At 37.6% G+C, this 26,618-nt stretch overlaps 1 protein-coding gene across 1 annotated transcript in view; it reads left to right on the top strand.

The window, feature by feature from the left end:
- CTDSPL2 (CTD small phosphatase like 2) overlaps positions 1-26,618 on the top strand; it is a 43,026-nt gene extending 16,408 nt beyond the window's left edge. The window contains exons 2-13 of the mRNA XM_082488686.1: positions 4,607-4,815; positions 8,677-8,815; positions 11,007-11,156; positions 11,640-11,855; positions 12,932-13,010; positions 13,282-13,393; positions 14,275-14,361; positions 20,332-20,394; positions 20,489-20,568; positions 22,885-23,011; positions 23,892-23,987; positions 24,512-26,618. Of these exons, the coding sequence (XP_082344812.1) occupies positions 4,624-4,815; positions 8,677-8,815; positions 11,007-11,156; positions 11,640-11,855; positions 12,932-13,010; positions 13,282-13,393; positions 14,275-14,361; positions 20,332-20,394; positions 20,489-20,568; positions 22,885-23,011; positions 23,892-23,987; positions 24,512-24,577 (1,407 nt within the window). The 5' untranslated portion in view covers positions 4,607-4,623 and the 3' untranslated portion in view covers positions 24,578-26,618. The remainder of the gene's footprint in view (positions 1-4,606; positions 4,816-8,676; positions 8,816-11,006; positions 11,157-11,639; positions 11,856-12,931; positions 13,011-13,281; positions 13,394-14,274; positions 14,362-20,331; positions 20,395-20,488; positions 20,569-22,884; positions 23,012-23,891; positions 23,988-24,511) is intronic.

Below are 26,618 nucleotides of genomic sequence, written 5' to 3'. Positions count from 1 at the left end.
CATTTGTTTTTAGTGTAGTCTTGTTTAATTCCTACCCAGGACATGACAGTCGTCTTAGCTTTCTCACCAGAATATTTGAAGACTGCTGTTTTATAAAGTCCCATGGCAGGATGTTTTCCATTTTTTCAAAATGTTTAAGTAACATTTTAATGAATGTGGTTTACATCTTTGAATATACTAAATCCCATTATATTTTAGTGTTCATTTATTTAATTCTTAATACCCCATGGTAAATTGTTATCTATTGTCAATCAAAAACTTGAATTAGTTCAGTGTAACTCTTGTCTGTCTTTTCAGAGTTTTTTGAACTACGTACATGAGAATTAAGAATCTCACTTGTCTATGTGTTTATATTTTGGGGAGTCCTGACTATTTCAGTTCTGTGCAATACACCCTTTCAAGATAGTTCATAGCACAGGTAATTGAAAATTAGTTTCTGTAATTGGTTTAACTTGAGACCACGGTTATGAGGGGCACAAAAGCATTATGATATAGAAAAGGCTTAAGAACAGCGATGCTCAGGCCCAAGCGTTGGTGTTTAGGTTAGAGTATCCTCTTCTTGTGCTCTGCAGAGGGGTCTACACATGGCATGAGGTTCAACCAGGCCAAGTGCTGGGTCCTGCACTTGGGTCACACCAACCCGATGGGCGCTACAGGCTTGGGGAGGAGTAGCTGGAAAGCTGCCTGGCAGAGAAGGACCTGGGGGTGTTGGTGGACAGACGGCTGAATATGAGCCAGGAGTGTGCCCAGGTGGCCAAGAAGGCCAACAGCATCCTGGCTTGTGTCACAAATAGTGTGGCAAACAGGACCAGGGCAGTGATCGTCCCCCTGTGCTCGGCACTGGTGAGGCCCCACCTTAAGTGCTGTGTTCAGTTTTAGGCCCCTCACGACAAAAAAAGACATTGAGGCACTGGAGTGTGTCCAGAGAAGGGCAATGAAGCTGGTGGGGGGTCTGGAGCACAAGTCTTCTGAGGAGTGGCTGAGGGAACCGGGGTTCACTGAAAGAGTTGTCAAGCATTGGAACAGACTGCCCAGGGAAGTGGTGGAATCGCCATCCTTGGGGGTGTTTAAAAGGCATGTAGGTGCGGTGCTGAGGGACATGGTTTAGTGGTGGACTTGGCAGTGTTAGGTTCATGGTTGGACTTGATGATCTAAAGGGTCTTTTCAAACCTAAATGATTCTGTGGTGGCATTGGCAGATGTCCTGGGGATCAGGGAATTCTTGGACTGCAGTTGGTGGGGCTGGTGGCGCTCCATACTGCTTGCTTGGCTTCCCGCACACGCTGCCCACCTCTTTGCTGCAAGACATCAGGGCCACTTTGAACCCTGTGCTCTGTCACAGCGAGTACTCTGGGAATGGAGCCACTAGTGACTCCCAGCTTCCCTCCATCTGTCTTTGCACCTCTGTCCTTTTCAGCTCTCCAAAATACCCGGCTCAGGAGGCTGTGTGATGTCTAGCTGTGTTGCTCGCAGTGCGGGCTGTGCTCTCTCCTTCTCCAGCACCTGCTCTGTTGCATTACTTGGATGCCCATTGATTCCTTTTATAAACTGATTAAACTGGCATAAAAATAAAGGAATTTTGTTTTGTTTGTTCGCTCAGTTTGCCAGCCTGGTCTCTGTGGAGGAGACAGCTCTGAAATGAGTGTGTGAAGGAAATGAGGAGGGGCAGGAGGAAGCCACTGGGTTCCTTTGTGCCATCATAACATATCTTAAAGTATCTTTGAGAAGTTTACTCTGGTGATTACATATTCTTGTACCTTCTCCTGTATCTTTCTGATTTTATTCCCCTTTCCCCACTTCTCAGTGTGTTTCCTATACCCAAGGGACCATGGCGGGTACAGGCTGCCTCGGTGCCCTGTTCCTGTGCCTGGCTTCCAGGGCTTCCTGGCAGGAAGGATTGCAAACACAAATCCATTCGACCTGTGGAATACACAAACAGAATGGTTCGTCCCTCTGGAGGGGACAGGGCTGGCCGCCGGGGCGGATGCGAGGGAGCCTCGCACGCCCGTCTGAACCCAATGGAAGCCGGGATGGTTGAAGTGTTTATGACTCCACTGTCTGCACTGCTCCTCTGCTCACTTCTCTGTCCCAGAGATTGCTGTCTGTGACCTGATATGTGTCTCCGTGTAGAACACAGATTGAAGAATTTCAGAGAGTTATAATTCAACCAAATGAGTTCCTAATCAGGAACTATACTATATATATAAACAGGATAATACTGCTAATAAAATTCCCTTTTCAAAGCATGGAAGGACGAGAGCACCTTGGAGAGTATTAAGAATATTTTTAACATGGCAAAACAGTGTTGTTTTTCTCTAACTTCATTCCAACAAATTGCTAACTATTTATCTTGAAACATTGATATATTTAAAGTGTTTAGTTTAAAAGTTTTATGGCCGTTTTCTGTCTCAAGCTGTATATCCTGCTGGGGTTGTGAATTAATTCATCTCCCACATACAAGAACACTGAGAAACCTTAAATGTAATTGTTTTTTTTCAGCCGCCTAGGATAATATGATTTTGGTAAGTCACACTAACTTAAAGTACATGATTTAATCCACACGATGTTGATTAAAAAATAATGATTTCCTCAATATTTTTGAAGTGAAATTACATTATATGTTTTAAGGGATCTTTGGACCATCCTGTCCATTGATGTTTGATAATTTCCTCAATTTTATAATTAAATTCTCCTGACTTGTACAGAAGTCCAATAGTACAGTATGTCTATTGTGTGGATCCTTCCCATCATAAATCATACGCAAAAAATTAATCTGGCAGCAGTTTGTAAGAAAGAAAAGGTGAGATGCAAGTTCTGATAACAGGCATATTTATTTTACATCTTTGTATAAGAATATTATTTTTATCTTTTTCTTTTTCTACTGGCAAGGAGTAGGAACAGAAAATTGGATTAAAATCTTTGGGGATTTTTTTTCGTTATTTCTCTGCGCTGCTTTTTTCCACATACAGTAGATTCTTTTAAATGAAATGCAAATTTCATTGCAACTATTAATAACGAAAGGATACTCATATGGGCTCCAAGTTTTAATGCTTCTGTTACTAGAGGGCGCAAGATTATAAGGAACCAGTTTTTATAAGTTTAGCCTATGGTTTCTGTTGTTTTTCCATAAACCTCAAATTTCAGCCCGCTTATGCCTTGGTTACTTAAGTCATTTAAGAATCTTGACTTGTCCTTTTCCCGTCTGTAAACCATTTTTGTATGAACTACTGATGGAGAATGCTGCACGTGTAGGTATGAAAACTGAAATCCCATGTTTGCTGGCAGTTAAACCAAATATTATATGCGACTAAAATATTTCACTCTTGACAATACCAATTGTGTACTTTTTTGGCCAAGTCTTCTAAAAATAGCGTCTGTAGCTATGTTATTCTTCGTTAGCTTGAACACCCTCATTTGAGATTGAGATTTATTTAACTGCAAACAAATGCAACTATGTACAGTTTTTGGACATTTTAAAAAAAATATTATGACGTTATTTCTATGTTTGTGAGTCATATCTGTGCCACTGTTGCCTTCTCCTAAACAAGATAGTTGTTGTGACATTACTTACATTTTAAATGTTATGGATTATTTATCCTGACTGTTCAGCAATAAGATACATGCCAAGTGAACTTCCGAAAAGCAGATACTGATTCCTATTGTGATAAGCATATGCTTTTCTTTAAAAAAAAAGTTGCTTTTTGTCATGACTTCAGCTAGGAAATGCATATTACTCTCTTACCGGTATTTCTGTGCGCTACAACTCAGATGCATTTCTTGCTACTTCTCTCTGCTCCCAATCCAATATGTGCATAATTCTAAGCACATGAGCAGTCCCATTCAAATCAACCCAAGTATGAGCTTCAGTCAAGTGAAGAGGGCATATCCCCCAGTCCAGACAAGCAGTTACATTTATGCCCAAATTTGCCTGTACCAGCAGTCGAGTTGAGGCTTGGACATAAATGGGACAGATTCCCTGGAATGGCCTTGTACTCTGCTTTAATAAATATTGCCCTTGGATGAGTCTTCCCGTGGTCTAATCTTATTCCCAAATACAGTGGTATTGAAGATCAATCTTAGGTTCCCTGGTTGAATTGCTATATCCTCACCCATATTGAATGCATAGTGTCGTTTCTGATTTCTTCTTCTGTGAACACTTGACACAAATTTAGATTTATGCCTCATCTCAAATATAATGTAGAGACTTAAAATGAAGTATTATGAGGAACACGGAGCTGGAAACGACTGCCTAGGTCACTGAGTCTAGTCATTTGATGCTGAAGACACCAGGCACCATACAATCTTTTTCACCTTAAAAGCAGGTAGATTTTTTTGTTCCTACTACTTCGATTGGAGGGTTATGCAGAAGCCTCATTGATCTAATGGTTAGATGTACCCATGGCCAGATTATATTCATTTGTTCCTCTGCCAGTGTTATGCTTTAACTTAAATAGCTCTTCTCTTTGATTTAAATTAAGCCATATATATGGATGTCAAAGCTTAGCGCATCAGAATGCTGTCAGTGTTACATAATTTTTTGAATTCATGATCTGAAGCTTAATACATTTCTTCAATGACTAAGTATTCTTGGTTTTTTCCTTTTATAGCTTTACATGTGTTACACATGAAGATGAGGCTGAGAACGCGGAAAGCTTCTCAGCAATCGAATCAAATTCACACCCAACGTGCTTTGAGGGCAAAGAGGAAACATTCAGAAGTGGAAGAGAGCTTACCTGTTGGGGGAGGAAAACCACAGAAAAATGAAACCGGCTTGTTGTCTTCAATCAAAAAGTTTATTAAAGGAAGCACACCCAAGGTACACCATCAGTGGGTTTCTTCTTTTGTTTTTTAATCAGGTCATACTCAGTTAAATTTGATTTTAAAACATTTCCGTTAGGAATAAACAAACATGTAATGTGGTGGAAGCAAAACATTCTTGTAAAGAATTGGAAGGCAAGAAGTACCTGTGATAGTTGTGTCAGGTAACAGATATTTTGGAGAAAAAAAAAGACAATCCATTACATCACAGGATTTATTGCCTAGGTATTGCTTTGTGAAAATTTTGACTAATAAATTCAGTAAATTCTTAATTTCTGGTTTAAGAATTCATTGAATTTGGGAATTACCAGTACTGGCAACTAAGAAAAGCAAGTCTGTAAGCATAAATTTACTGAATATTTTTTGCGTTCTTATTCAAAATTGTTTAGGAGTCTGTCAATCAATAAAGGTCTAACCTCACAAATTCAACTGTCATGAAATTGATACAAGTACTCAGTGTATTACTGCAGTGAACACTCCCCCACTTAGTGTCGAACTCAAACATTGTCAGGGCTGAACCACTAAATCTCATCTGTCTTGATCCAGACAGAAATCTGAACTTTAGTAATCTTCACATGTTAAAACCTGTTGCATGTGCGTTTTGAGGGTGAATTTTTTATATATACCTACCTATTACTTTGGTAGGCTGAAATGTAACCTTGCAATTGCTTCAAAAACCTGTGGGTTTTTTTTCTGTAAAGAGAGGTCAGTAAAAAAGCTTCATTCACTGCCAGCAGTCCAGATACTGGCATTACATAGCTGTAAATTTTAAAGAAGAATATCCAAGAAGTCATAAATAAATTAAAACGCATCCCAGATTAACTATATGGTAAATAAAAATATGGTATAAATTCAGAAGTATTTTCTGGTTTTTGAACTAAGTGTTTTAACTATAATTTTGTAACAAGCTGAAGTTGAAATAATTAAAGTAACAATATATTCCTAATTGTCAAAAATACAGTGAAATTTAATATTTCATGGCATGTGTTAATTACCTGTCATAGAAACATTGAGGTACCAACAAAGAAATATTTCAGTAAAAATAGATGGTTAAATCTGCTTACATTTTGGTTTTCATTAAACTGGGACAATTAAGGTATTTTACATTCAGCATCTATATTGTAGCACAGTAGTGCAACATTTTGGCTGCAAAACCATTGCAAGAAAACGCTGAAATCTAAGCAAAACATTTTACATTGGAATTTTAAGATAAGGGAAATATGTCTGGGTTTCCTTTCCTTTGTCTCTTTAAGGTTTTGTTAACTTTCTCTCTTCCCCTCTTCTCTTCCTCTCCCAAACCTTTGAATTCACTTCATTCCTTTTTTTGTCTTGACAGGTTTTTTAATATAAAATGTCCGCATTTTTCTCCTGTTTCCTTTCATGTCCTCTCCTGTGCCTGTAGCAGGACTTGGAGTGGTTCCAGTGGCATTAGCATGGCATGATATTGATACTGCCGGGCTATCTTCCAAAGCGTTAATGACTTAACAAAGTAGTCTTGTCGTTGCCATGGGAACGTTGTAACTCTTTGAGATAGTGTATGTGTACAACTTGCATGGTAGTTCATTTATGGGTATGCTAAAATCTAAATCACCCCTGAGGCAATACGCATTTATGGCAATAGATGTCTTCGTAACAAGTGTATCTTGATAATTGTGATCATAGTCATAGGTCGTTTATCTGATATTGTAAAGGTGTCTTGTTAGAAATATTCCTTAAACAAACAAAACCTGAAAAATCATGATAGCTCTTTAGTTAGAGAAAGCAGAAACTAAAACGTGGCTCTTCAAATGTGGATGGTGGTAGGTCTGATCTTGAGGTCTTTTGCTAGCCCATGGCCCCCATGCAAGTCAGCAATAGTATGGAGGACGCAATAGTATTTGTCATTTACAAAATGACAAATCTGATATACAAGAAAAACCAATACGTGTATGAGTACAGAAAGTACTATTAAAATTTTTAAATGTTAACATTGGAAATACTGTAGAACTTGTTGTTGCAAGTTCCTCTAAACTTGTTCAATTTTGGGGGTTCTAGCACTGTCTTAAATTGCGTTGTCTTCGCATGTGTTATCATTACTTCTAGTCTCAGTTTAGGCCATTCCTTAATACATACTTGGTTTCTGAAAACAACCTAAAAGCAAAGACAATGTTTATGTCAGGATGGGATTGCCATGTTCCTTATGGCGCAATTATTGGTAATAATAGGTTATGTTTAATTGAATAAATCATAGAATTCAAATAGTTTACTATATAAATACATATAAAAGTTATATTTAATTCTATATCTGTGCAATAAAATTTTGAGTGTATAAACCAAATAGCGCAATAACATTATATGTAATTTCACTTCTATTAACTAATACCATATGGGCATGGCACCGTGAGCTTTCCCACCACATCAGGATAGCTCTTCTTCTGGAGAATGAAAGGGGTCTCCAGATTTAGTGAATTCTTTATGCCTCTGCTGATATCATCAGCCAAATTCCCTGTTTACATTGTAACATTTGTAATGTTTCTACACTTGTTTTCTGTGAAGCAGAATGAGAGCACAACTCATTTTATGAAGGCCGATGGATAACTTTTTGAAGTTAATTAATTTCTCCCATTTTTTTCCTCCGGTGTTGAACATTGAACAAATGACCTAGAAGATGAGGTGTCTTACTGTTCTTTTACCAGTTCAGTGAGCCATCCATTTTCTCTCATTATATGGATTTATGATATATACAGTATTACTAATTCTAAGTGGTAGTAATTTCGTCTCACCAAAGTTGTTGGTCAAGGATATTGCCAATAGGAAGCTTTGGGCATCAGTGGTGTTCATTTGTCTTCTGATAAGGATGTCGGTACCTTTCCATGTTTGTTAGTATTTCTTTTAGCGACTGCACTGTTAGCATGGGCTTTAGATTAATTTTTCTAAAAGATATATTTACTTTTTTTTGTTGTTTTTCTCTTTTCTTTTTAAAGATGTGAAACTGCCGCTCCAAAAAAGTAATATTGTAATTAAAAAAAATGAAATTTTAATTAACTTTGGTATGGTCTGTGGCCTTGTTATTTATTTTGATATTTTATTCCATTTATTTTGCATTGTCTCACACCTTACATTGCAGTGTACTCTATATGGTCATGCTTTAGGTTTCAGATTTTATTAAGCTGTAGTAGGTGCTTTGGGGGAAAAGGGGAAGAAACCTGTCTTAAACGTGTGCCTACACATATACTCACGCACATAAAATGTGCAAAAATGTTTGGTTCTATATCAGTCATGTAAGTGCCACAGGGAGAACAGTCATTTACTTCAAGGTAAGAAGAATCATTGTGTCGTAATTGTTGCTTACAACATTTTAACAGCTAAGTTTTGCCAGGTACTATCTGATACGGATTGAGTAGCAGCAAGATACATCCTCGTGTACAATTTAGCAAGCCACTTTATGTGGAGAGCATGCTGGAGAATTTCATATTAGACATTGTGGTGCAGATTATTTCCTGTGTATTTAAGAGGCAGAGAAATGTTTTCAGATAATTTTAGTTGCCTTGTCTGTACATTTCACCAACTCCATAGCAATTAAATATTTATAAATTGGCTATCCAGTGAAATGGTAGTTAAAGACAGTTTTTCTACTACAGAAATTCCAAGTACAGTTTTCTTTCCCAGTACTTTGCTATTTACCTTGAGTTGTGTAAGTTTAAATGAATTTAAATTTCCAGCTGGCCAGATATATGTTGCCTGTTCTGCATCTGGAAGTGGAACAATAGATGGATCTTTTGTGAAACTTTCCCTAACAGCTAACATTTTCTGGTAGTATTCAGTGGAGAAAAGAGGCACTATTTAGTATGTTTCTTTTTTCCCCCTTTTCTGTTTTAAGGAAGAAAGAGAAAATCCTGCAAAAAGAAGTAGAATTGAACGGGATATAGATAGCAACTTGATTACATCCACACCTCAAACAGGAGAAAAGCCTAATAAACAGATCTCTCGAGTACGACGGAAAAGTCAAATGAATGGAGGTTTGTAAATACTCTAATCGTGTGTTGTTGCAGTTGAATGGTGATTCGGTAGTCTTATAGCTGTTAACTAATATAGGACATTTCTTCAGTTGTGGAGGTTATTAAAGGTTTTGTGATTGACTTCAGGGAGAGCAAGGCTGAGCTATTAGTAGCAAAAAAGGTTTCTAAGACTGTAAGCGACAGTTCCAACATTCCTTCTCAGACACATCCATTGTATCTTTGTAAGAGCAATTTGGATATGTGATCATGATCAGCTATTTTGGAACTAATTTAACTTTTTTTTTTTAATTAGTATTCTAAAAAGCCATTGATAATTATGTGGTTTAGCTCTTCTGCCGTTTTCTCACAAAAAAAGTGAAATATGACTTCCCAACTCATGACCTTTGTGGAAGTAACCAGGTGTCCTTAGATATTGAAAACACTTGTCAAACACAGGTTTCAGTCATAGAATCATAGGGAAATTTAGATTGGAAGGGACCTCTAAAGGCCACCTGGGCAAGTCCCCCTGCTCCCCTCACAGCAATGTTGGTCCAGCTGGAAGGGAGATTTGGCTTTGGAGTTCGAGCAGGCTGCTCAGAGCCTTGGCCAGTCCAGTTTTGAGTATCTCTAAGGATGGAGATTCCGCAACCCTTTTCCAGTGTTTGACCACCTTGCCATGAAAATTGTTTCTTTTTGAATATCTATAATAATGACATGATTAAATGGTCAATGAGATTTAAAGTATCAGCTGTTGTTCCAAATCCAACTTTAAAAAAAACATTTTTTAGATTTCTTTTCTAAGGAAACAAGACTCGTGATTGTGCTGCCTGTCAGTGTTCCTTCATTCTCCATTCCCCCAATAATTTTGGAATGCATTGTCTGCTTTCTGCCGAGTTTGTCAGCAAGGCAGAGGTCTCAAAGATTTCAGAGTCCAACGAGGTTTGCAAAATCCATAGCTAAGTAGAGGATAGAGCTCCAAATGAGTGACTTCAGCGATGGTGAGGTTATAGCGTGAGAGAATTACCTGTTTGGTTGTTGTCAGGTGTCTGTGTAACAACATGGCTTTAGGAGAAACCCCTTTTTCCAATATTTGCTACTGTTAATTAATGGTTTTTGCCTCCTGGAGAGATAAGGGATGTGCACCCACTTACAGTGCATGTCTGCATATAATGCATATCTGCACTTACAGTGTGTTGCATGCAGACAGTGCTCAAAGATGAAAGAGAAACTATTGACTTAAATCATGTGTCCTGAGATATGCACGCAGAGCACACTGAACCCATGTCACTGTCACAGCGATAGGAAGTTCTTAGTTGAGATATTCCGTATTAGTGAAGGCACTGGGTTGCAGCTGGCACACCCTACGCTTTATATAGAAATGATAGGAAGTGTGAAGTACTCGTGCAGCTCCATCAGGCTCAGCTGACAAAAAGGTTCTCAGCTCATGTGCACAAAATACATTTGCTTACTTCCATATGGACAGACAGCTCAGAGACTTGTTACTGTGAAGTAAATAACTTCTCTTTCATTTCAGTCTCAGAATTGTGTCTTGGATCTCAGCCATGAGATGGCAATTTTGAGGATGTACTTTACTGTAAATGCACATTTATAGAAAACCTTAATTGTTACTGTTTTGTAATGTAAAGGTTTATTTAATTGTCCTTTGTTACCTGATAACAACTAAAAATTATTTTACTTCATAATTGTATTTATGCATATATACGTGTGTGTGTGTATGTGGAGAATAATAAACTATGGACTTGATCTTGTGCAGTTTGGAGGTTCAGCCATTGGAGTTCCACTGACACTTTCTCTTGTTTCTGTCTAGTGGAGTCCCACTGATACTGACACCTATTTGTTGTTGACTGTGTGCAGCATCTTAAACTGTCTTCCATCATCAAGCCCATTTAAAGGATTTAAACTTCTATTATTTGTTCCTCTATAGCATACTTTTATAAACAATGAGTGCTTCCTAATTAGAGGTGTTAAATTTAAGATGGTGTTGAAAATTGGCATTTTATTTTTATGTTGATAGTAAATTGCTAGCTCTTTTTTTTTTTAAATACAATGCTTAGGCTAATTTTTTTGTCAACCCAGTTGAACCATGAGCAAAGGAGATCTTTCCTATACTGAGAATAGTAACAATAAAAGAGAGAATGTAACTGTGAAAAACAGAAGCATGGTATTATACTTCATAACTTTTCTTTTACAGAAGCTGGAAGTTACGAAATGACAAACCAACATGTAAAGCAAAATGGAAAATTAGAAGATAATCCTGCCACTGGCAGTCCCCCACGAACTACATTACTGGGAACCATATTTTCTCCTGTTTTCAATTTTTTTTCACCAGCAAATAAAAATGGTGAGTATTATTTAAAAAGCCAGTAGCGTTAAAGCTAAGAATGATAGATTATTTTAAGAAAAAGCTGTTTGGAGTGGCAGTACGCTTTTCATTCTGACTTACAGACCAAGAGTTACTACTACCAGATAAAAGGGCTCCTTAAGTCTTAGAAGGGTTGATCATTAATAAAAGAAGCAATAAGTCTATATACATTAGAACATTTCTTTCATAGGTGTAAGTATCCAGTAGTGTACCTTTTATTTAAAAAAAAAAAAACAAACAGGAAAAAAAAAAGCCCAACTGGTTTTAAGTTTCTCATCCCAAACACAAAGGCATTTGTCATGGTCTTCATTTTGGTTCTTATTTTTGTTACATGAATCGAATGCAGCCACCTTCAGTTAATTCTGAAACTTTTTTTGGTGTGGTTAGTAATGACGATCAGTATTCTGATAGGTAACTCAGCTCAAAGACAATAATGATGACTGTACTGAAATCTTGATTCAGGAACATCAGGATCAGATTCTCCAGGACAAGCTGTTGAAGCTGAAGAAATAGTCAAACAGCTTGATATGGAACAGGTAGATGAGATTACTACAAGTACTGCAACATCAACCAATGGAGCAGCATACACGAGCCAAGCAGCACAGGTCAGATCTCCTGTCAACAATGGTTTAGAAGAAGTGGAGGAAACAAATGACCGTGACCTGCCGCCACTTACAGGTAAGAAATGTGCGTTTGCCTTGGATGCAAGTGTTGAAGCTGTATGTAATTTGTACTCTTCGGGAAATCCTAGCACTGGCATTTTGTATAAATTAATAGTCCACATTTGCTTAGGGCATGCAAACAGTATTAATACTGATTTTTATGTTTAATAGAAAACTCTCTTTCATGCACTAAAGACAGAGTTTTGACAAGTCTCATCTATTCTCAGTATAATTTAGTTGACTCATAACATTCCTTCAAAAAAGATTCTAGACGAAAAGCATTTTTATTAGTATTGAACCCTTCCCATCCCTTCACTTCCCCCCATTAAAAATGCCCACCCTAGACTTGCTGATTATGAAAGAGAAATTTGCAGCGTTTTGGTATATTACATTAGAACAACGTGGTGAGGTGAATGAGAAACATACAGATCCTACATTAATTTTCCACATTTTCTTCAGAAGACTCACCCTACATCTTTTTTTGAGAAAAAATTGTATCCATAAAATTCAGCTTCTCTTTATGGATGACCAGCATTGAATTCTTAAGTTATCTGAATCCTCCCTAGACCCTCAAAATGTTGGTAGTTAAGTAGTACTGAGGGTTTTGAGGACTCCCTTCAAGGAATAAATTTACCCTCTCAGTAGAGGGGCTGCTGTGTGCTCCACAGGTCCAGTCCAGACCTCCTGGTCTGGTCTGTTGCCTTGTTTCAGAGGGGCCCCTCAGACACGAGGAGGGAGGGAGCTGCGGACTGGAAGAGTTGTGCCAGCTTCCTAGGCTGGAACGTGCATCCGGGTAGCGCACATCAGCAGAGGCTGTGTGGCTGCCTTGCTGTGCCGTGTGGGCAGGCCGGGAGGTTCCATAGCGTGCTGTGACATCAAGCTCTCGGGTGGCTTCCCGAGGAGCCGCGCAGGCTCTTTCAGATGGACCACGGGGACCGGGAGGGTGAGGCTGAAGGGAGATTTTTTTTCACCGTTGTTTGAGGCACTCGTGTATCAAGTGCAAATTGTCACTTTTAAAAACTGCACTAATAAGACTAGCTCTTGTGGTTTTTTGTTTTATTTTTTGTTTTGGTCGTTTTCATTGAATTTTAGCACCAGTATCTCCAGACAGTGGCTACTCATCAGCTCATGCAGAAGCCACCTATGAAGAAGACTGGGAAGTCTTTGATCCGTAAGTGCCAATGTTTGTACTGAAAATATTAAATTGAGCATTTTGGGTATTGGATTAAAACATATTTTTTTTAGTTGGAACATTTTTATATTATGGTAATGAATTCCAAAAGCTCTTAACTTAAAAAATAAGTGCTTATTGGTGCGGGGTTTATTTCAATTTAAAATACTTATTTGTTGTGCAGCCTTAAATATCTGAAATATTAAGTAGGGCTACAAACATTGCCAGTTAAATAAATACATTTCTACAGCACAGTCTGTATTCTTTTCAGATATTATTTCATCAAACATGTTCCGCCACTAACAGAAGAACAACTTAACAGGAAGCCAGCTCTTCCACTGAAAACAAGAAGCACACCAGAATTCTCATTAGTTCTAGACTTGGTAAATATCTTTGTAAACACATACCAAAAGCAGGGGTTATGTAGCATTTAATTTATTTCGGTTGTTGCTGAAATGAGTAATGCTTGCTTTCTTGTTGAATGTTACACAATTTTCATAGTATTTTTTGTTAAAGGTAGTCTGCATTTAAAAAAGAAAAGTTATAGTGGCAAGACTAGAATGCTTGCTGTATTTGTTGAATACCTAACATCCTGTTAAAAAAAAGGCATTACAATTTCTATCATATCAAACAAGGAATTATCTGTCCCCATGAAGCTTTCCTATATCCAGTGTGGAAAAAAATGAGCTGTAATAAATAGGAATATTCAGCTTTGTATGTCTTATGTCAAGATTGACCAAGAATGAATCTTTTCATTCGTAGAACATTCTTGTTCTTAGAGGGCACAAATCCACTTTCTTAAATATTCATAGAAAATACATTTGTCTTTATAATAATTTCTTTTAGTCTCTTTGTTTTGAAACATCATTAACCCTGTTAATGATGTCAGGAACGTTATTTTATCATGAACAATATCAGCTGGTCTGTCCTCTAGTGGTCGTATGAATGGATAGATTATTTAAATTGACAGATGCAGATTTGAACTGAATGACAGGATAGCATACAAAATTAAAATATTTTCCTATAATTATGCCCCTAGCACACAAGTCTAAGTGAAATTTTTCAAACACTGCAAGAATAATGAAATGTATAATACATTCTAAGAATTCTTCAATCTTGCCAGCACATACACAAAAATAATTTTTCCAGACTAGATAAACCTACCTTAAAATGAGCATAAAAATCCAGAAAACAACTTCTATTTTCAACATTCTTTTCACAACCTTTTCTTTCTCTTATACCATCTTTGTTTTTTTTTTACTAGGATGAAACATTAGTGCACTGTAGTCTAAATGAATTAGAAGATGCTGCACTCACTTTTCCAGTTCTTTTTCAAGATGTCATTTACCAGGTAATTAGTGTGCAAAGAAAAATATATACCTTTATTTTGTTTAACATACGAATTCTTGCTGTGTGTCTTTGTTCTCATCTTGTTTAAAGAGAGATAAGTAACTGCCTGGCATTTAACAACTCTCTGGGTTATAAACCGCAGGTGTCAGACTTTGCAAGGTGGGTTGTCCGGTGTTAGAAATACTGTGGAGCACTGTTTATCGCTGCCACAACGTGGTAATGTCAGTCCCCGATTCCAGTGGTAAAATTCATGGCTAAGAGAGCGTGAATGATCTTTGTAGCAGCAGTCTTCAGCAGCAGCCTTTCTCCTTGCCAGCAGGTGGAGGCAGGAGCACTGAAAGTTCAGCCAGTATCATTTCCCAGGTACAGCTTCTCACGGACTGTTAACTTTCTTCCCTTGGTAGGACAAACCAGTCCACATTGCTTGTTCTTTTCTTTTTATACAGAAGACATCTTCAGAGCCTGACATTAACTAGCTTCTGTCTCAGTCGTTAGTCTTGCTGTAGACTTTGCCAGTGCCAGTTCTACCTCTTCAATCCCAGAGAGAGTCTGCTGGGTACTTAGAGTGATTTTGGATTGTCTTGTGGAGACTGCTAGGGTTTTGTTCTGCTTTAGGAGGTATTGTTAGTCATGTGTGTTTCACATTGACGCACCATAGAGGAAGAAGCATGGGAAGGAGGAACTCTCTTCCAGCAACTACCAAAGATGCTGCACTGAACCAGGCTGTTGTTCTCAGGTCCTTTTGTGTGATGTACCTGGGAGTAGCAACAGCTTCCCCACCGTGTAGTCTGCATGATACTGGACCCCACTGTAGTATCTTTGGAGAATAAGCCAGTCATCAGGCACTTTAAAAGGACTCTTGTCCAGGTATTTTTCCTGATTTAAAAAATGTTTTTCTGCACTGTTTCATATTAAAACCCTTGGAATCTGAAAAGCTGAAATAATTTTTAAACATGGGTTTATCTTATCTTTTACTTGGTGACAGCCATGCACAGTTTCCTCCAGGCTGAACTTGGAATGAGCCTTAGAATTAGTTCTTTGGAGGTTCTTGACACTGCAAACAGAACCAGGAAGACTAAAGCTTCACTTTTTTCCTTCCTTCTCTTAAGAGATCTCAGTATGATTTGACTATTTTCTGTCTATAACTGTGGTCCTTCTAATGATTGTATGTTTATGCTGAGATCTAACCAAGATTTTGCCTTTAGGAAATTGAAATCAATGGAAGGAGTGACTTACAATACTTCTAAAACTTTGTTTAACGGCATTGTGCACAAGGCTGTATAGCCCTTGATACAGCACAGTTACTAAGTGGGTCCTGGATAAGTTTTCTCTTAGCTCTCTCTAGAGCCTAGCCTGGATTTGCCAAGGAACAACAGCTTCTTGCAGCCCTGAGAAAGTCGGCCACTGTCTTTGAGCACACTCCCCTAATCACTATAGTCTCTTTTGCTGATTTTACATTACACTAGACACTGACAAAAAAAGTCACCTCTTGCTAAGTAACAGGTAATAAGCAAGACAAATATTTTAAGGATGCAATTAAGTTCATGTTTAACTAGAGTATAATATGCAAAAAGACAAATAAGCCTCTCCTGTGATAAAAGTTGAAAAGAAGTTTGTTGGTATTTCATACCCTTAGCGGTTTAGTCAATGATTAGCTATTTATAAGCATCTAAAATGGGGTTTTTTGCTTATCAGTTTGGCCATCATCTCTGTTATAGTCCTGTACTAATTTCACATCTCCGTATTTCATTTTGAAAGTCATTTCAGCTGGCAGCAGAGAAGCAGACACTAAGCTGTCTGAGCAAAGTAGAAGTCAGCAAGTTACTATATATAAAGTATTGCATAATATGACCCACTGAAAACAATGCGAGATGTGAAAGAGACATTTCTGAAGATGTTTTCCATTAGTATCAAAATATGTACCACTTTCCTGTAGGTTTTTCAGAAATATACTACAATTATCTATTAGTTATTTCTTAAAGAGTAGAACCTACCTCAGTGCTCATTTTCCTACTGAATATCTTGTCTTTCTGACGTTAAGTCTGACTAATACTGCAAATGTGAGCCTGGGTTCATAGCATTTCAGTTTTCTTACCAATCTGAAAGCATCAAGCCAGTGCTGTTGCAGTAATAGTGTGCTGATAAACCAGGCACTTAGCGACAAGGTGCTCCCGAACTGCCCGGTGCAAGATACTCCAACGGTAAGAGTCAGATTGACTGGGGTTCTAGAAGGTCTCTTGCAAAATACAGCTGAACTCTGTTGGCCTGTGGGTCAAGCACAAGTTCCATGTCCAGGAACGCAGCTCTGTTGTTGCTTGTTTCAGTGATAGTAAGTGATGGTCTGTTTTTAAAGAAAGGTTTCTAAAAATATGGGCTTTCTCACACCTTACCCAGAGTTACGCAGAAGAGAACTATTTAATGTCAGAGTACAGAGCAGTGTTCTGCAAACTTAAAAATTGCCATGTGATTCTAGCACTGACATACAGGGTTTTTCAAACCTTTGGATGAATCACTTACCGATTTCCATTAAAAAAAAAAAATAAAAAAAATCTGTGAAATGGGTACCGCGGGGCTTACTTACATCAGGGTTTTGAGACAAAGAATTTGTGTTTTCTTGGTTGAAAAAATCTCTAAATTATGCCGGTGTTTAAGCTTTGGACTTAGTAAAAATACATTCTTTGCAAAACTGAAGTTTTCTTAAATACCATATCTGTTCATTTCTATATTACATCTCACTAGAAAACAAAAATAAATGTTCAGCTTTTCAACTGTAGACTTTAGATTTTGTACTCTTCATATTACTTCACATAATAAGATAAGCACCTTATCTTATGAAGACATTTATTTTTTTTTTTTTTGGTAAAGAGATTTTGTTTCTGTTGCTGGCTTCCAGTTCCAGACATGAGATCATCTCACGCTCTGTTCCACTCAAAGGGTACCTTCCGTGCACTAGCAAGATGTAGTCAAAAGGCAGATATTTTCAGTCAGTTCTTCAGCTGAAATGCATCTTTACTGATTTATCACAGAATTCCCTTTGATCTTCATGATCCTTGAAAGATGTTCTGGAACTCCATAGGTCAGTTGTAGGTTATTGAATATAGTGTTACATGTATTCCATCTTACTGTCGCCAACAAGGACTTAGATGCTTTACTTTGTTACTGTGGTGGAATGAGGCAAACAATGCTTATGAATTCTGGCTCTCCCTTCTAATGAACTCTGTCTGTCTCTCAGAAACAACAGAAGAGCCATCAAGCTTCGGATCTGCAAGCCAGGAAGCTTTAGTGTGTCTTGGGCAGCATCCACAAAGAAATCTGGCCTTAGGTTGGGAAGACTTAATTTTAGTTCAGTAGAACCTCTAGAATTGCACTTCTGCCCCTTGAAGAGCCACGGCTGGCTATGCTTCAGGCCGTTTTGTCTGGTTATGAGATGATCTTCATCATCAGTCACTTAAGACACGGTCCAGCTGGAAGTGAGTCAGGCTTGTTTACCTGGCAAGTCCAGCCTGCTACCGGGGCTGGAGCAAGACCCAGCTCCGTGCATCGTGCGCGTCTGGTACGGTCGGAACTAAGGCTGTCTGCACGTGCCACCGGTCCTCGCAGCTATTTCAGGGAAGGCTCGGAGCAGTCGGGTTAGCCTGGTATTGGTGTCTGACAGGCCCCAGGGTCTGGTGGGGTATTTGGATTTTGCACATTTAGATTTTGTTGCCATTGAAATAACAGGATGTGATGATCATTTTGAGGGGAAAAAAATAACAAACAAAAGAAATCCACCAAAAAAACTTTAAAGGGTCTTTTCATATATATTATGCATTTATGAGTATAAGTGACTTTGAAGTAGATGATATCATGTATCTATTGACAAACTTTCAGTCTTTAAAAATGGTGAAAATTATTATTAGACTTCTATCTATATTTTCAAAAATTGTCTTTCACGTTAGATCTATTCATTGAAGTAATGGATGCGTTTTGTTCTACTTTGGTTACTTAATTCTTCTACTTTGGTTACCCGGAGTTCTGTGTCAGCTCGTTGTAGCTGGGTGTAATGATGTGGTTGCCTTACGTTGTGCCAGAGTGTCACGCACCAGTAAAAATGGACCAGTGAATCTGCCCATTGATGTCATTGTCAAATTATATATGTATGTATATAAGCTGTGATTAGAAATACATATTCTGCAAAAAAATTATTTTCCCTGGAGTTCTTGTTTGCATTCACATGTGAACTTCTTAGAGAAAGATTAAGGTAGATACCCACTTAGAACGGTGTGGCAGTAATCTAAATCAGAACACATTACAAAGGTGCTGCAATTACCCACCGGGTAAACAAACTGAAAAATAAACCGGAAAGAGTGTTCACACGTGAAGAACCCAAGCAGCTATAACTGTTCTCTGATCTAATTAGATGATTTTTTAAATTCTTTTAAGTGGCCGTTGTGACCAATAAAATTCAATCCAGATTTTTAAGGAACAATAAATTATCTAGAAAATGTTTTTATTTATATTATGTAGGCAGATGCCTTAGCTTACTCCTTTGGTTGCCAGGAGACTTTGTAGAAGAGATGTTAAAGAGACTGTTTCTGAAAGGACATCTGTATTTCTTCTGTGACAGAGAATCGGCTTGTTAACTTGAAATCAAGCTCCTGAAGAAACCTTAGAACCGAATATCATCCTCTTTGCCTACCATTATTTGCAACTGTTACCTCATGTGCAGTGAAAACATTAATATCTGTTCTGTGACTTACTTGTTAGGTTTGAAGAGAAAGATTTAGGTTGCAATACTGTAAATATTTACTCAGGAAAAAGACGCGAGCAGAATAATCCTTTTGGCATTTGCAAAGAGAATTTTATCTTCCCTTAAACTCTGGGCTACAACTAGGGAGGTTGCTGGCTGCGTTATATGCTTGCTAGATACAGAGCAAACGTTCAGCATGAGCAATTTGCACCGAGTCTACAATCGCAGACAATTTGAATGTTATTAGCATCTGGTCAGTGGGAGACTCTTGAGTTCTCATGGTAAGGTAAACACGTCGTCTAGTCTTTGAGCAACACTCCACTACCTTATTACAGCAAGATGAGATGTCATTTTCACAACGATCTTAGTGTTGTCAGGAGACATGGTGTGAATACGCGCTTGTCAACTCTGTATTTTGAAAGTTGGCTTTTCAGTACTTATCTTGGCAAAATGCAGCCCAGAAACCTGGCTGCGGTCTTTCCAAACTGTTCTTGATAGCCGATTTGAGGGATACCTTTTTATTGCCTCCAAATGTGAGTTGGCCAGAATGAGAAGGGACATGTGGGGGCACTGCCCTGACGCTACAGCCTCCGCGGGAGCCCAAATCTTGTACTTGGAATTAAATCAGGGAGATGCAGAAGTCTCCTAAGTTGGTATCTCTTCTCAGGAGTCTGCAATTTTTTACAGGGAATAATTTATGTATGTGTGCAGTTCTGCGCTGGTAGAATTTGAATTTATGGAAATTTGGAAACAGCTGAAGCTATTTATTTTTTTTTTTAATTGCTTCTGACACCCCCATATCCAGTGTGTAATTCTTAGTGGAAGAAGGTAATTAAGAAGATTATTTAGTTTATGTGCTGGCAGACATTATCTGGTAATTGAAGTGATGCTGCCCAGCTGGTGAAAGCTGATTCAAAATGTTTAGTCAAAGCAACCAGTTTCATTTTTTTTCTTTAGAGGTTGTCCAACTTTTATATTTTAATTGAAATTATTTCTAATTCCATCAAATTTTCCAGGAAAATTGTTAAGCCTAATTTTATCATCTTATGCCTTCACTTATAGCCGCTTAGGCTGCAAGCTAATTTAATATTGGTTTGAGTTATTATTCTGTAGCAATTTAATATTTGCTGTTTACTTTATTCATAATGCTCATTTTGACCTAATCCTTACAAGCTGGTACTTAGTAGTGCAGGTGACAGCTGAAGTATTTGAATCTTTAATACAAGTCCATCTCTGCTTCAGGTTTATGTCCGGTTAAGGCCATTCTTCCGAGAATTCCTGGAACGTATGTCTCAGATTTATGAGGTAAAAACAATTAGACACTACCTTTGAATTTCATTTTTAAATTATATTCACACACTTATATCTAAAATAACTACTTTTTCTCTTTAATCCATAGATCATTCTTTTTACTGCTTCTAAGAAGGTGTATGCAGACAAGTTATTGAACATACTAGACCCTAAAAAGCAACTGGTCAGGTAAAAATAGCAAATTGTGAACATGCCTGTTGTGAGCAAACTAACTGCTATTTCTTAACAACTGTGATGAAGAAAGCGATTATGACATGTTTGTTATTGCAGTGTGTCTCACTAAACTGATTCTTTGTGGTTTGGTCTGGTCTAAGCGTGAGAGACAAACGAAATGAGGTGACTGAATTACTGCCTTGGTGATAAGATAAACCCGGAGAGCTTCACATTGCCCTCTGCGGCCAACAGCCGTACCCAGTCATTCTCCGGGGCACGTTAGGCTGGCTCGCGGAAAGCGACCTCCTGGGTGTCAGAAATGCGTTTGAGCTGCTTTGGGATATGCGTTACAATTACAGAAAATGAACGGAGATTACTTTTAAACTGTTCAAACTTGATTATTTATAAACAGGGAATTGTATAGTTACCTCTACATGTTTACAGCATGTTTTTATTTCTTATTCAATCACAAAATAATTTGTTTGTGGGTTTTGTAGTAGAGCCGGTTTGGTTTTTCATTTCTTTTCTTAATACTGTTTTGTTTGGAAGTGTCTGGCATTTCTCACGAACAGTTCCTTAAGGCATAAAGAAATTCTGCCGGATGAGATTCTTTCTGTTAGGCTCACCTGGAAGGTGAATGGCTATGTGGGAAAGTTGAAACCAAAGCAGGGTCTTCTCATGGATTCACCCTACGTAGGGTGTCCCAAGTAAGGGAAGCGAACAACTGGGCTTGATTAGTCAGGACTGTGTCAGTTCTGTACCTGGGACATCATTGGCAAAGCACTTCTCTGCACCGCTTTATTGTCATGTCCTCCAGTGAAAACTTGATTTTCTTTCTACGCATAATAAAATTACCATTTGGGCTTAGACAGGGGTTGCACCCATTGGTTTCACTTGGTAGTTTTGGCCCATCGTAACTCATTTTCTTTAAGGGCATACAGATAAGCTGTTCACTAGTTTTCATTCAGGAGCAGTCATCTTATTGCTTGTACTTGTGGCACACACAAGAGAATCCTAGTTTGGTTTTGGTAAACTTACTTGCCAGTGCGTTTTCAACGGGCAAACAAAACGAGACTTTCAAATACTTTCAGCCATTGGAATATCTGAGCCAGCTGAGTCACACAGCCAAAGGGGATGTATGAACATGTAAGGTATTCGCGCTTACAGAAAATGAGTCTAAGTGTGCATCCGGAGCGTTAAATATCTTTCTCCAAGAACCTAATACGTATGAGTCAGGACTGCAATTTTGACTCTGTTAGGAACAGGAAAAAGATAATAAAATATAGAGCCAAAGAGTATTCTAAGAATATGCAGAAAGATTCATGTGATGCATGAATTAGTTGTGATTCATGTGCCACTGAAAAGCTGACATCAAGGCATGATTAGTTGTGACATTAGCCTAAAGGTAGCCTTGTCAGGCACTCCACACGTGTGACTCAGAATCTATATATAAATTCATTTGCTGCCGAGGCATCAGCTTATTTTCCTCCATAGCAACATTAGGAACTCAACCCCTTTATGAAATGAAGCACACCACGTACAGCTTCTAAAAACTTCATTTAAAAATATAAGCAGCCTTAAAGAAACTGCTTTGTAATACAGCTGTGTAAAATTTAAGATCTGTCTAGTTTACAATTTATTTTTAAATTATAATTATGTTGACGTTCCATGAAATTTCAGTTTTATTCCTGGTATTTTTTTTTAATCTGAGTCCTTTTACTATTTATTTCTTCTGTAATAAATTAAAAGGGAGTAGACTAATTGGAAAGGAAGAAGTTGATGGAATGTTTTGGCCTCGAGGCTTTTTTCAAGCTCTAATAACTGAAATAGGTTAATTGTGAACAGAGGTAACATAAAAAAGAAAACGTTTCTTCTGATACTTTCTGCTCTAGCTTGCAGTGGCATGGGGAGACCGTGTGCTATAACAGTTGAACAAAATAAAGGGATAATAAACCCCAATAAATTGGCTCCTGTGCAGAACTAATCTCTGATCTCGGGGCCTTGCAAAATCATTTGGGTGTTCTGGGTCCCTCAGTCAATCCCTCTGCAAAGATGGTTAGAAAGCAAGACCCTGTTGACAAATATTTGTTACATCTGCATTGAGCTTTTCTGTTTAAATGCAAACAACCGCCTGCAGAACTAGATTAACTTGTAATTTTACCAGTAAAAACCTCACAAGAGAATGGGAAAAAGGGAACAATACTTTAAAAGGAGCTAAGCAGATCAGAAGAGAAAACAACTGGATAACATTTGGCAAAGTTAACTCTTCTTTTCCCCTATGCAATAGTGATGTAATTTGGCTCACTAATTAGTATTTTACTTTAATCACAGGCATCGACTTTTCCGTGAGCATTGTGTTTGTGTACAAGGAAATTACATAAAGGATTTAAACATTCTTGGTAGAGATCTTTCAAAAACGATCATAATTGACAATTCACCGCAAGCCTTTGCTTATCAGGTAAGAATGCTGCTGCCGGCAAACTTGTCAGATATGGCAGAAAGCTTCCTGAAGGAAGACAATGAAACACTACATTTTGATTTAACTTACTATTTAAGTTTTGTGCTTAAATTTGTATTTAAGTTTAGAAACCAAACTCTAACAAATCACTTGGGTTTGCTTACTTTTCTCTTATTTTTGTGAAGAGCTGATCAAGTGCAAACTAAGCGACTTCTTACCCAAACAGACCATATAACCGTCCGTTTCATTCCTCATTCAGCTTTTCTAAAGCAGCCACCAGCTCGGGCTCTAGTGTGGATTTAGGTTTTTAATGCTAGTGAAATGATTAAGAACAAATCGCTGGTTGCCGTGACGCACAGCTGTGAAAATTGCTTATGCTTGAATGTTAGAAAGTTACAGCCTGCGATTGAGATTTCCCCCAAAGCATGGTATGTAACTATTCCAGTTAGTCCCATTATAGAGGTACAGAAGTGTGGAGTGCGATCTCTGACGTCTCACCTACATTAAAGAAGCAAAAAACCAAAAACCTGTTTGACTTAGCCTCATTTGCACAACCTGCGTACAGCCAAGTCACAGGTAGCATCCATGTATGTTTTTAACATAAAATTGTCTCAAAATACCAACGCTTTTCAGTTCAGCAGAACTTTTAGAGCTAGTTCTGTTTCAGCTTTGATGTGGAAATTCTTGTAGCGATGTATGCAGAGGAAGGAGATACTTTGGAAATGAATGTTAATACAAACTTTAGAGGAAAAATACATATTAATAAACTCTAGCTCAGAAACGTTTTTTTCCCCAAAATGCTATTTCACAAGTCACATTTTTAGATAAATTAAGTATAAATCATGTGTTGTTGATTTTATTTTTTTTTTTTTAACTTCAGCTTTCAAATGGAATCCCTATAGAAAGCTGGTTCATGGATAAAAATGACAACGAACTCCTAAAATTGATTCCATTTCTGGAGAAACTTGTAGAGCTGGTAAGCGTTTCCTTTATTTGGCTCTTCACCATGCCCTGCCCAAAAATGTTAGTTAGCTCTTTTAAGTATTTTCGTGTATTTTAAGATTTTTTTTGACTCACTGAGATTTAGGCTGCTAACAGTCATGTATGTCTCTCTGAAAAGGCAGTAATTCAAGTATGCATAAGGGCTTATTTACATAGTAAAAGACAGAATATCATTATTTCTAAGTGTGCTTTTAATCAAGAAATGGTGAATCGTAACATCAGTTATAAAGAAATTGAGAATCTGTAGGCATTTAGATGAAATAATGCCTATTGTTGGCTGTTATGTGAGCCTTTATTCTTAAAATGCAAATAAATACTCCTGAATTGTTGTGCACGTTATGCAGTTATTTCCATAAGTCTCTTGTAATTACATACATTCGTGGCTTATATTTTGTCACATGAAAATACCAGTGTTGGAAAATGGACCCTGTTAAAATCTGATTTCTAGATGTGTTTGTTGTCCTAAAACCCACACCTTTATTTTTTTTCCCCCTACAGAACGAAGATGTCCGACCTCACATCAGAGACAGATTTCGCTTGCATGACTTGCTACCCCCAGATTAAAGCCTTTTGTCGAATTACTGAAGGGGGAGAAAATGCAGGACCCTTTTGGACTAAAACAAAACATTGCCATTACTGTTGAAATTTTGCATTTTTGTACCCCGTCTTGCTTTTCTTATCTTTGGTGCCCAACAATAATCAAGGGTTACAGAAAGAGACTTTCTATATCTGAGATTGACGACATTCAGTACAATACAGTACAACCCAGTAGGTAGGCTAGAACAGAAAAGTCTTTAGAACTAGTGCAACTCCAATGAAATTTTTTTATGTACAGGACATCTGCAGTTTATAAAGAATTCTGTTTCTGCCACCAGCAGTTTGACCTGTAGAAACACAGGATTTTATGAAATAACAGAGATTGAAAATGGACTCTTATTTTCTCTCTGTTCGGTGCTCTAAGTGGGTTTGTAGCCACTTTTCTGTTACTTTTAAGATTCTCATTTCAACAGGAATGGCCAGTAAAAGTTGTTTTATTTTTCCTGTTAAGGTTTATAACCTTTTTACATTTTTGACCTGTATTAGATTAGAATTTCATTATGCATTCCTTTTAGTTGAGGCGCTTCATAGTTTTTCTGGAAATAGCCAAATTTTCTTAGTTTTTTATTAAACAGTTGGATGGCCGTTTTCCTGCTTCGTCTGCCTGCATACTGTATATTTGTTTAAAAATATTCTCTAGTTTTAGTCCACGTAAGTTTCATTTAGAAAGAAACCCCCTGCATTTATATTTTCTTTCTGTAATATTCTACTGTAGTTGAAATCTTTTCAAAAATCAAGAGACTGGCTAGATAAGAAGAATATAAGAATTACTAATATTCAGAATATTTTAAACCATTGTGATGGCATGTACTCTGGACAGACGATATCTTGCAGTGGCACAAACAGCTGATGGACAAGGAATACCTCAGACTATGCTGTGCATGCAGATCTTGAAAGGAGAACTAGTCTGGTCACCCGTTAGGTTTGATGCGATTCAATTACTGCTGCCTTCTGTTTCCTCCAAGATTGAAGTGTTCTGCACAGTGGCTCAGTATTGTAAGATGTTTTGCATGGGCTGGCGGTACCTCTGTGACACTCGTCGTTACAATCAGTTTTAAACTCCGTGTGACAGCGGAGGTACCCGGCAGTAACTATGCATAATCCTGTGGTACAGCACACTCCCACGCCACCGCCGCAGTCAGGCTGCTATCGTAGTGGTTTTCTATGCTATATGGAAATAGTCTCTCAGCCTTGGTTCTCTAATGCAGCTACTACAAGAGGTGGATATTTTTATAATGGTGCGTAATCTCCTTTTCAGGAGGCTTTTTATGGAAGGTATAATTTGTAAAAGTTAGGATGCTTTGCCTCTCGACTGCATTAACACGCCATAGGCTCAGACTGTTTTTGTGTAAAAGATGTCACAGAACGGCACTTTTTCTAAAGAGAAGTTTGATATTTTGTATGCTTGTTAAGAAAGTACAGTATTGGAAATTAAAGGTGGACAACTGATAATTGAGAAGTATGTCAATTAATTTTTTATGTATATTACCTGTTTACTTGTACAATTTTATTGTACAAATTACATGCAGCTTCATTTTCAAATGAGTCCTTAAAATAAGGAAAATCTTTTTAGGAAAACATTTAATTTTTGTATTTTTGATTTTAAAAGGCATGAGTTATGTCAACTTTTTCCAGTGTATTAATGAAGATTTTAACTTTTCATCAGGTTGAGTGTTTTCTTACTATATTATCTGTTGTGTATGTAGTTAGCACATTGTGTCACTGAACTGTTTAAAAAAATTAGCATGTAGAGCAAGCCTGTTTTGTGGAAAATCCTTATTCATTAAAAAAAAAAAACATCATGGCAGATTTTCTGCAAAAAAGTGAAAACATTTGCAATTCAGAATACTGATTTTTTTTGTATTTAAAGAAAGGTATTTTGCTTGCAGGAAAGAAATACTACAGATTCATTTTAATGAGAATCTTTTAAATGTATTTATCTTTAGGGCATCTGGGCATCTTTACGCTGTTTGTCTTATGTCTTTATTGAAATAAAATGTACATAACA

Source organism: Vanellus vanellus (genome assembly GCF_965231255.1).
Source record: "Vanellus vanellus genome assembly, chromosome: 11".
NCBI lineage: Eukaryota > Metazoa > Chordata > Aves > Charadriiformes > Charadriidae > Vanellus > Vanellus vanellus.
The sequence above is the reverse complement of the archived record's forward strand: the minus strand, read 5'-3'. Positions and strand labels throughout refer to the sequence as shown.